This window comes from Cynoglossus semilaevis, chromosome 6 (assembly GCF_000523025.1).
Source record: "Cynoglossus semilaevis isolate Cse_v1.0 chromosome 6, Cse_v1.0, whole genome shotgun sequence".
In the NCBI taxonomy this organism is placed as follows: Eukaryota; Metazoa; Chordata; class Actinopteri; order Pleuronectiformes; family Cynoglossidae; genus Cynoglossus; species Cynoglossus semilaevis.
This window is the reverse complement of record NC_024312.1, coordinates 5247652-5259008: the sequence shown is the minus strand read 5'-3', so window position 1 is coordinate 5259008 and position 11357 is coordinate 5247652. Positions and strand designations below refer to the sequence as shown.

Sequence of the window (11357 nt, the reverse complement as noted above, 5' to 3'; positions counted from 1 at the left end):
ACGCTTCGTCATCTTTTGGTCTTATAGAAATTGTGATTTCTCCCACCCTGGCCCTCCCCACTTCTTCTCTGACTCCTCACACACACACACACACACACAGAGATCTCAGCTTCATACCAGGTGCAGAGATTTCCTTCTTTAACTGCAGAATCAATTTTAGAAAACAAGCTCTAAATGTAACTCCATACAATCATTTACATCTGCTGGATGTCATGCCATAGTTGTTGCCCTGAATTTTCACCCCCCTCTTCCCCGTCCCCCTGCCTCCCACCCTCCCCCATCAAGAGGTACAACGTCTCTCCCTGAAACCAGTTTCTGCCACCAGTCCAGTCCGACTGGTCCTCGGCTCTTGTGTCATCCTAACGGTTGAAGTCTGTGCTGGAGGTGACCCCGTGCTGCTGAAACAGAGGGTGTTCTCCACAGCTGGTTGTACTGGATGCACAGGTCTGGTCAGGTTGAGCAATGGCATGATTTCCTTCACACTCGTGTGTGTCTGTCTCCACCTTTCAGACCAGCACCTGTTGCAATGAGATAAACTATAGGCCTTTGTTGTTCCAGCCACAGAGATTGACCATAGGGTTTATTGTGTGAGTCTTTTTAAAAACAGATCAGATTTTTTTTAAATTTGTAGCAGTAAATGTTCCTTTTCTATGTTACACTTGATAAAATTCTCTATCCCCTAATTCACCACCAGAGTTTTACATTCATTCAAAATAACTGATGCCAAATCAGTTATTTTATATATATTTTTCTTTTCATTTAATGACAGGTGTGTATTTGGAATTGAACTGCAGCTCCAGGTAAATTCCTCGGTTAAGAATGCTGTGAATCCATTTGAACTGAGCTGCAGCTAAGGTTCACGGACAGACGAGCCTTCAGTGGCAGAGTGGTATTTCCTGGTCAGACAGGTTTCCTCCAACTGTCTGGATTAACACTGAACTCTTTTGGTCGACTTTTTATTTATTTATTTCTGTAATCAGGTTTGTGTTTTCGCGTCATTGGTTTTTATTTGTGTAGTTGGAGTTCTGCAGTTATTAAATCCAGTGTGGAGCAGAGTCAGGCGTGCAGATTTTCACCTTAGTAGATGAGACATCTAGTGGCAGAATAGGAGCACTGCAATACCAGAGAGGTGGATTCCCCCAAGCTTTCCTGCTGCCTACACTCAGGCACACATGGTTTCTTTACAGTTGCTTTGACTGAACTTGAGCAACCACTATGTAACTTTTATTTAAATTCATTAGCTTTTCTGAAAAGAATCACTTAATTTAATAGTTGCCACTGACTCCTTTATTGGAAAACAAACTGTCTTTCTCTCCTTTTTACATACAGATTTGTGAGTTCTTCTCCTTTTTGTCACCATCTCATCAGTCATATGATGTGATCCCTGCTTCTCTAACGTTGTCTCCAAACTAAAGCACCTTCAGCTCAGCTGCTTCTTTCTTAGACAGTGCCAGTGCATCCATAACAAAAACTACAGCAGCTCTCCTCACAGTACAGCTGCATTAGTGCTAAAAATGTTGGGTAATTCAATCAAACCTTGGTTAAACACACTTTTAAAATGTGGCTTTAATATTTATGCTTCTGTATTTCTATGCAGCATCTGTCAGGGCAGCACCTCTGCCCTCTCCCCTCCTGTTGTCACTCTCAGCCCCCAGCATTTGATGTTACATAACGCAGGCTGTGCGTGTGTGTGTGTGTTTGTGAGAGGGAAATGCATGATGGTGGAGGATGCTTTTTGCACCGGCGGGGGTTATAGTGATGTAAAAGGAAGCTGAGAGCCCCCCCTCACTTTGACATCAGTTTATTGAGAAAATCACTCTATTATATAAGAAGGATGCAGCCATTCATCAGATAAGTCCAGGGTTGACAAAGGCTGGGGTCAACACTTATGCAACAACTGGTAGAGTGGGATTGGCCTCTGGGGATGCATGTGAAACGGGAGTTATTCAAAAGTGACGGCTGTCATTAATTATAATGAAGGAACATTTATCAGTGTGTTTTTATGAATAAGCCCAGAGCTTCATTCATGAGAAAAATGCACATATGTGAATGAAATGTGTGAACGTGTGCAGCTGAGGCAGGGTCTCCACTTGTTCATCCTAGTGAGTGTGCTTCCCCCTAGTGCTTTGTGTGAATGTGTGGGTGAGGAGACAGAGGGAGAGACAGAGAGAGAGAGAGAGCTGCTCACTGCAGCTCATGTGAGGAAACACACACTCTCTGACACGTGCCAGAAACTGTGAATGCTGGGTGAAAATACTGTACATCTCCCCCCACCCCCACCCCACCTTCACTTCACTTCACTGAACATCAGCCTTCTTCACAGTTTGTAGTCTGTACAATTTTATCAATCTACCAATTTTCTTTTTTACAACTGTATGTATATTTTTGGATGAAAATTCTGTTCAAAAGTAATTTTTGTTTTTTCAACATTTCCCCTAATTCCCCTAACTGTCTTATGTTCAGTTTCTGTCTCCTGGATCGTTGGTTTTCTAGATTCTGTGCAGACTACGTCAACATTTTCGACATAACTTCAGCATGTAGTCACTACGTCAGTCCTTTGTTTTACAGCAAGTGATTAAATGGTGTACAGTTGCGAAACTGGAGTGACGTAAACTTGGATTCCTGTTGGTGGAGAGACGTACGATAAACATTGCTCCTTTGAGCAAAATGTTGAGCGACGACACCTGGATTCTTCAGTGACTGTGGAGCAACTAAAATGTTTGCTAGAAGTAGAAAATCATAGAAAGTCACAGAGGCTGAATAATGTGAACAAGGGCTGCTAAAATATAAAACCTAATTTTGTTTGTGCAAAAGCAAAAATATGTTTCTTAACAAAATAACCAGATTACTTGGAAACTTTTTTTTTAGCTGCAACACAGCACCTCACATAGATATGATGTGAAACTGCGATTTCCTTCTTCCATCACTAAGATATAAAAAAGGAAAAAAGAAATCACTTCACATCAAACAGTAACACTTCAGTTTTTAGTCTCTTAGAAAAAACCCTCAAATTGACCGGTTGACTATCCCAAAAGTTTTATAATTATTTTAGCTGTAACATCACGCTGGTTTCAGTACAATGTTCCACAAATGCAATGTTGTTTAGAGAAGTTTCTGTTGGAATAGAATACCTGGAGGATTCCAGTTACCTCAGAGTTTCCTGAACAAAAGAAGTCAAAGTATGTGGAGTCGACATTCATCCACTGCCAAAAAGAAATGAAAAATGAAAATGGTCATTTCATCAGAGCAGTGACGATTGTGTGGCATGTCATACAGAAAGTCCTGAAGTGGATTTTACACAAAACCATCCTCATTCCAGACAAGTGAAGGATGGACTAGACTAGACTAGACTGTCTGTCTAATAAATGTGACTGAAGGGAGGGGGGCAGGATATTCCTGCTCTCTACCCAAATATAGTAGATTCTGCTTCTATCTTGAGCTGCACTCTGGGGAAAGCCCCCCTTTCTCCCCCTCCTCCCTCATTTCTTCTCCCCCCCAACACATCCAGCTCTTTGTTTTTATCGACTTTCATAATAACCCATGTGGCACTATATCCCCTACTATTTAAAGCAGTGTGTGTTTGTGTGGTGTAGGTGTGTATTTTATAGGGAGAGAGGGGGATGGAGAGAGGTGTCTTTGGATGCTCTGCTGCATCCCTCCCTCCCTCCTCCTCCCTCCTCCTGTGTGGCAGGTGGGGCTGCTCTTTGATGGGAGAGTTGAGGGTGCGACAGATTACATAACCGTACGGAACAAGAACAGGGCACACGAGGACCGCAGTATTTCCTCTGTGAGAATCCTAGTTTAGGCTTCCGTTTTTAGTGAACTCTTATTTCGGTCTTTTTCTGTTGTACAGCCTATATTAAAATGTCTCGAATCTTCCGAAAAGATCGTGTGTTTATATCGGAGTGGAAGTCATTTTGACAAATTAACCACCAGCCGTTGGAAACAACGCCGTTCATTAAAAAAAAAGAAAGCTAACGTTTTAGCTACAGTAAGGCTACAGGCTTAGCCCGCGTTGTCGTTCTCCATTAAAGCTGTGTTCAAAGCTGCAGATATTTTTTTGCTTTAATCACATTTAGAGTTGTGTGTTTCTGAGCCTCCCGTGCTGCTCACTGCTGGTATCAGTAGGTTTAGGTGGAGGAGCTGAGGATGTAGCAGCTGCTCCGTCGTCCTGGTGATTGTGATGGAGGTGGGGGGGGGAGAGGGGGGCTTGTTGGTATTCAGGTGCTGCGGCAGGCAGGCAGCTCCCAGACGAGGCAGAGCTGGCGCGCTGCTATTTTTACTCCTCCTGCTGCTTTTTTTAGACCCTCGGAATAGTGAGCAGGCAGCAGCAGCAGGGGCTGCTCCACTGCTGAGGACGGAGGGAGGGAGGGAGGCACAGATAAGGCCGGGGGATGTCAATACCTCTGGACGTGATCTGCAGCATTAAGCACCGGTTTATGGTGCGGGCGCGCCACCATCAGGATGACTCGGGTGGACCATGTTGGACTTTCTTTTTTTTTGTTGTTTTTTTTGTTTGTCAGAGACAAAATAATTGGGGTGGGTTAGTGGAGTCTAGAGGATGCTGGGTTTAGAGTTAACCTAGTGGAAGTTAATGAGGAACAGCAGCAGTGCAAACATCCTTTCTGCTGCTCACACGTGTGTGTGTGTGTTTGAACAAAGAATCTCCCCTGAATCTGTTAATTATTTTTCCATTTTATACACTCTCACACACACACACACACTCCCCCCCGTTGTCAGGGTGTTCCACTGCATCTTCTCTCATCATCAGTGACACTACTGTCATTCACGTGGTTTCTTGCGTAGAGGCTTTTTGTCACATCTGAGTGTGTGTCATGGATGTAATGTTGTTTATGTAAAAGAAACTTCATTAGACATGTCATCAAACTACATTCTGTTGAATTCTGGGAGTGGTTTGGCTTTTTAATAAACAGTTTGAGGCATTGGAGATGTGAAATCCCTAGATTACGTTCTTTGTTCACAGCTGGTTGACGAACTGATAGTCAACTTAGAATGAAATATTAAATGTCTAAGGAAGCTGTAAATCGCTTTCCATTCAGAAGGAGTTGAACTGCCTGTAAATGTACATACACCTGAACGGTGTATGAAACGGTTGTTTTTGGGACCCCAGAATTAAAATTTATACAAACAACATTTAAGGACAATATCATATTTTCCTTTTTTTGCTGTAGATTGGATTGTGAATTCCCACTATCATATTTTCCTTTTTTTGCTGTAGATTTGTAGGATTGTGAATTCCCACTGTTTACCTTTTTACCAAATTGTCAACTGTTTTATAGCAAAACCACATATTTAATAAAGAAAATGAATCAGCCCCCTTTACCCTCAGCCCCCTCCAACCATCTCATTAAAAAGAACACACTTCAGTCTCACACTCACACTCTCTCCCTGGACAACATTTATTGAAAAAAGTACTATTATATAATGGGTGGGTGGAGTGTGCAGTCATTCATAAGTACGGCACGAGGATGGGTGGGCGTTGTGCATGAGAAGAGGAGTGGGGGAGTAACGAAGGGAGACTTTAGGCTTCCATCAAACACTAGATATCATATAAAATGAAGAAGTCATGTTTGTGAAGTCATTTTAACTCTAACTGCTCAGTTCTACACTCTGTAGTGGGTGGAGGTGTTTGATGGCGTCCTTTATTAAACCCCAGTTTACAAATCATTTTTCATTAAATATGACTTCTTAAAAAGTAAATTATTAAGACCTTAGTTAAACAATTTGTCAGGGGTATCGTCAGAATTAGATTTATGCACCGTCAGGATTCAGGTATGAGACAGTTTTACCTGTTTTCACACTCTGTCACACAACACGCTGTGAAGTTTTCTTTAAAGAAGTTAAGAAAATGCACCTTTGAGGACATTCTTGTCTTGACCGTGAACCTCAGCCGCGTACAGCACTGTAGGTGTGGGACGGCACATGTCCCAGCTGCTGTCTCCAAAGGGACAGGAATGTAGTCCGTGTTCTACTGATCTCTATTCACTCACATGGAGAACGTTCATTTATCTCTGTTTCTTGGTGACGTTTTACCAACAGTTTGAAGTGGTAGCTTCTTTATTTTTTATTATTATTCTCATACTTCAAAATGGTTGCATCTCCCACCACCCTTCACCAACCTTGTGACTTTGCAGTGGATGTATCTCCCCAGACTGTTAGCCTCTCCCTGCCTCTGCAGCATCAGCCTGCTGCGGTTCATCCTCTGCCCATTCAGGCTTTTTCTTTTCCAGGAGGTTTCATTCTTAACATGGTGGAGTTTTAAAAATAACCAGAGATTTTGGTTTCTTTTCCAGTTGTCTTTCTTCCTCCCTCTCTCTCTCTCTCTCTCTCTTACATTCACTCACTCACTTGCCCCCCCCCACTCCCCCACCTCATCCACTGCATCTCTGCTCTGTCTCTTTCTCCTTCACTCATTCGTTCTTTTGCTTTGCTCCAGTTCTATTTTTAGCCCACCCAGGATCCCTCCTCACCCCCTCTGTCCCGCTCCCTCTACCCCACTTCACCCTCCTCGTTTCTCCTGCTCCATGTTCGTCATCACTCCCTCCCCCTCCCATCCCCTCTCTCATTTTGTCTTTTCACTGCTCTCCAGCTCTTTGTCAGAGAATGTCCTCTACCTCCATTAATCTTTCATTAAACCTGGCTAATAATACATTTATGATGCGCAAATCTGTATGTGTTTTTAAGGACCCAGTTCCCCCTCACTACCACCTTTAAGAACTTTTTTTTTCTTGATGTTTTTCTTCTCGTCCCTTCATGTTTCCTCCTCTCTCCCTCCATCCATTCTTTCCTCCCTCCTTCCATCAGGAGTTGATGGGCAGTGAGGGATTTAAAAATAGCTCTGCTTTGCTTGACAAGGTGCAGAGAACTCTGAACACAGGAACATCGGCTCCCATCTGTCTGCTTATGCTTCTGCCTCTTCACTGACTGGCTGCAGATTTGCTCTCGTCCTTAAATCTGCCCCGTGTTACTACACTTTCTTTGTCTGTTGTTTTTAATCGTTGCCACTGAAGACGACGTAGATTCCAGTCTGCGAAGAATCCGTCTTTAACCTCTGTGTTTTACTATCATAAAGGATTCATTAGGTGTGGCCTTTACAGTCTCCATTGTTCTTTTATCTAAATGATCTTTCATTAACTCTCTGCTCTTTGTCTTGGTGAAGAAACCTTTGTGACTAATTACACCTTCACCCTCCTGGGATGTATTTTACATCTTGGTCACAATTCATACGTTAAACATTTATTGGCGTCTCGTTTCGTATCATCGGAGTGCTTCGACTGAGGCTTTCCCAAAAAAAGCATGGGAATAGTACAGTGGGGTGTGTCACCTGTTGAAGTTGCTCAGGTTCAACTTCATAAAACCATAATGACAACCGAAAGCGGACGAACTTGAAGTTGAGGTGTGGCCTGAGACTGCTTTACTACGCTTTAGATTTGTGTGTTTTTAGCGTGCGACAGGTTGACGATGGAAACGTCGTATACTTTACATTTGGTCTGTTTGTGGAAGGGTCAGGCTGGAGGTCACTGGGATGAATGAACTTCCACTGTGGTGCCGTCTTACTGTTAAGTACATTCTCCAGTGAAGGGAAGTCATTTGTTCAATCTACCAATACTGACCTCTGTGTTTCCTTTGTCTCTGTAGTTGTGACGGGAGCCACGGATGGAATCGGAAAATCCTATGCAGAGGAGGTGAGACTGGTGAACTCTACTACTAACAAAGGCCTGACACATGTTGGTGTCACTGATCTGCTGTAGGTTTACCAGCAGTTTAGAGTCAGGAAATGAACACACTCCAGGGAGAAGAGTTTCTGAACTGTTTCTCCTATTTGACCTTACACTCTTACTGCTGCTGTCATTGGCATGTGACTGCTCACTGCTAATTATAATTTAATCACCTCCATTATTTAGGCAGCAACTTTCACTGAGATTGGAAACTTCTTTACAAGGTTAAAGTGTTGATAAAATCAGACATTACAGTAAACTCTATGGTGAATGTTCTTATCTGTGGAGTTATTTAGGTTTTATTACAGGCAGAATGTTGAGGCAGGTTTTTTTGTGTCCTTTTTTTCAAGTGTCCTATGCAGGCAGAATGTTGAGGCAGGTTTTTTTTGTTTTTTTAGTAATCAACTAAAGTGTCCTATGGTTTCTCATTTCAGTTCAGTTATATATTATATTATATTACTATTATTTATTATATTTTGATATTTAACATCGGGGTCCTTTTTAATAGAACTGTTGTTATATTTTCATGTTCAGACTTAAGTCCAGGTGGATAATATTTTTGATAAACATAACTAAAGACATCTTGTTCCAAACTTGTCCATTTACTGTCATGAAGGATCAAATGGAAACTTGAACTTACTCAAAACCTCAGGTAGAAGAGGTTAATATGTTGTATTTTTACTCTAATTTTAAAAAGACTCTGTTCTGTTTTGTTTGGTTTGTCGTCTGTCTTTTCAGCTGGCGCGTCGTGGATTTGCCGTGATGCTGATCAGTCGTTCCCAGGACAAGCTGGATGACGTGGCCAAATCCCTGGGTGAGTGTACATACACTTTGTTGAGTACATTTAGTGGGTGTGTGTTTGATTCCACCACATCATGGAAACTATCAGACTAAGAAAACGGAGCTCGTCAGTTACCAGGTCCAGAACCTGAGTCACACCTGATCAGCAGAAAAACAATACTGTCAGGGTTTAAAGGCGTGGCCTTCACCTAATGTATGGTTTCTCTGTGCGGTGGCGAACGGGGCAGACTGTTTTGCTTCCCTGGTGCCTGTAGAGACGGTCTAATTACGTGGAATGGCTAATGAAAGTGACACGTGAGGATTTTCAGTTTTCGAGTTCACACACACAGAACGAACCACTGGTGGAATGAGCACCTGTTTTTGGAAAGGAACGACTTTTTCTGGGCCTCCTTGACAGAGTAGTTTTCTCTCGTCTGCCCCCCCACTCCCCTCCCCGTTCAAACAGTGCCCTCGCCCCAATTCCCTCTATTTTCTACCCCTCTCTGATGTCTCCCACAGAGCAATTTTCCCTGTCGTGCTTCAAGTCCACAGAGGGGGTGAGGGGGTAGTCACGAGCCAGTTGCAGCGTGCCCGACTCTGGCACTCTTCCCTCACGATTAGTCTGACAAAGCCTTCCTGCTTGGCATGTTACTGAGCAGCCCACCCTTTCAGTCCTCCAATGTCATTGTTGCTGTTGTTTCTCCTCTTTCCTGGGCAGCTTTTAAATATCTTTCGTGGTCTCATCAGATAAGGGCAACTCCAAAATGTGATGTTATAGGTGTGACCTTAATTTATAGACACCTTGTCAACGTCTGAATGAGCTGTCATGGTCATCGCTGACCATCATTGACTCAGAATCTGATGACCGTTTTCAAATATAGATTTTCTGGATGGTTCTGACTCATTCTGGCCCAGTTTTTTTTTTTTTTTTAATCTACTCACTGCCTCACACCCTTCCATATTTTCTTCATCTCATTTCAATCCTGACTGAACACATAAACACACTCGCTTCTGTTTGTTTTGCGGAGATTCATCGCAGCAAATTTCTTCATGCAACTCTCTGTGCCATCTACCAGCTAAACAAGTCTCTGGACAAAAAAAAAAATTCTAATTGCTGCTGGCACGTCAAACATTAGGGAGTGGAAGGGAGAGGTAAAGGATTCCTGGGCCTAGTATGTTGGTGCACACTGCCCTCTACAGTTCGGTTTTCAATGAGGGTTCTCCTGCTCCGTGTCATTAAAACGGATTCAACGTTTTGAAACGGGATCATTGCAATGCGGTATCGGACTTTGACACACCCTCTGTGCCAAGTGTGAAACCTAAAACTGAAATCTCAAAACTCATCTCTGAGCTCACACACAGCCTGTAAAACAATACTGTGTTGTGTGTTGTGATTTGGAACGCTCTCACGCTCCATGGTATTTCACACTGAAGCCTGTTTGTTTTCTTTCTACAGAAGAGCAGTTCAATGTAGAAACCAGAACCATTGCAGTGGACTTTGGTAAAACAGACATCTACTCCAAAATTGAGTCGGGGTTGGCCGGTCTGGAGATTGGTGTTCTCGGTAAGAAATGCTTCCTTGTTTGTTTGTTTGTTTGTTTTTTGTTGTTGTTTTTTTATGCTGTCTATTCAACTATTGTGAAACCTGTGTTGACATTTGACCTGTGAGATATGGATTCCTCCTGTGGCCGCTTTAAGGCCTGTGAGGTTTAAAATTTGAGAATTTTAGAGCTGCTGTTGGTGCAGACTGAAGTTCACAATGTACTGTACTTCTTAGTTGAACATTTAAGGAACTCTTTGTCCTTTTTTTTTTTTTTTTTAAGTACCATTTGTGCTCCACTGGTTGTGAGGCGTGGCTGTGTCTGTCTCTATCTTTTTGCTTTTGCTGCCATCTTGTGCTGTAGAAGTTTGTTTTTTACTTTTGCAGCAGCACTCTTCTGTAGAGGACAGAAAAGTAATAACTTATTTTACCTTTTTTTAAATTTTTATCTCCATCAGTCAACAACGTTGGTGTGTCTTACTCCTACCCTGAGTACTACCTTCACATCCCTGATCTGGACAAGGTCAGTTACTACTTCATAATGTTTTTGCTTAATAATCTTATGAACTTTTTACATCAGATTTGGTGCTGCCTCATTTTTTAAACACGTTTACTTCATGTTTATTACATGGTTTTCTATCGGGGTGAATATTTACCTGACATGAACCGTCTTTTGTTTTAGTTCATCACCAACATGATCAACGTCAACATGACCTCAGTGTGCCAGGTAAGTTTGGCTCTGCACATCTTCACTCTTCAGCTGAAATCTTCCAGGATAGGTTTTCATAGGATCAATGTTCTTTATTATTATTTTAATTTGTCCTTCCATTCTACTGCTCCTTCTTACATGGTACCTGCAGTGTCTCAGTTGTTCCCAAAGCAACGGTGGTCTACACCAACGCTGTCTGTACTCTCCACCCACGCAACTCTCTCTCTGTTGTGTTTTGCTTGCCTCTCCCTCTCTTTCCCCTTCTACTTTTAGTCCTTTCAAATAAAACTCTTTCCAATCTTGTCCTTTGTGTGTGATGGCTGATAATAACCCAGCCTGTGTTGTTGTCATTATTTCAGATGACCCGCCTGGTGCTGCCCAGGATGGCTGAGAGGTGAGTTTAAATGATTGGCTTCCATGTTTTGCGACATGACTGCAGTCGGGCACCAACATGGTGAATGACACAAGGTGGCACAGCTGAGCTCAGGGACTCCTGACACCACACAGTGGACGTAACACATTTTAAAACGGCTCAGTTTGATTTCATAAAGAGCACTTTTTTAAGAGGAAAGTCTAGCAGAAATCCTCC

The 11357-nt window shown here is 42.6% G+C and overlaps 1 protein-coding gene across 1 annotated transcript in view; it reads left to right on the top strand.

Moving 5' to 3' along the window:
- The window catches only part of hsd17b12a (hydroxysteroid (17-beta) dehydrogenase 12a), an 18377-nt gene that overhangs the window by 1783 nt on the left and 5237 nt on the right, over positions 1-11357 (top strand). Inside the window, exons 2-7 of the mRNA XM_008311487.3 lie at positions 7660-7706; positions 8478-8553; positions 9976-10083; positions 10518-10582; positions 10742-10786; positions 11128-11162. Of these exons, the coding sequence (XP_008309709.1) occupies positions 7660-7706; positions 8478-8553; positions 9976-10083; positions 10518-10582; positions 10742-10786; positions 11128-11162 (376 nt within the window). The remainder of the gene's footprint in view (positions 1-7659; positions 7707-8477; positions 8554-9975; positions 10084-10517; positions 10583-10741; positions 10787-11127; positions 11163-11357) is intronic.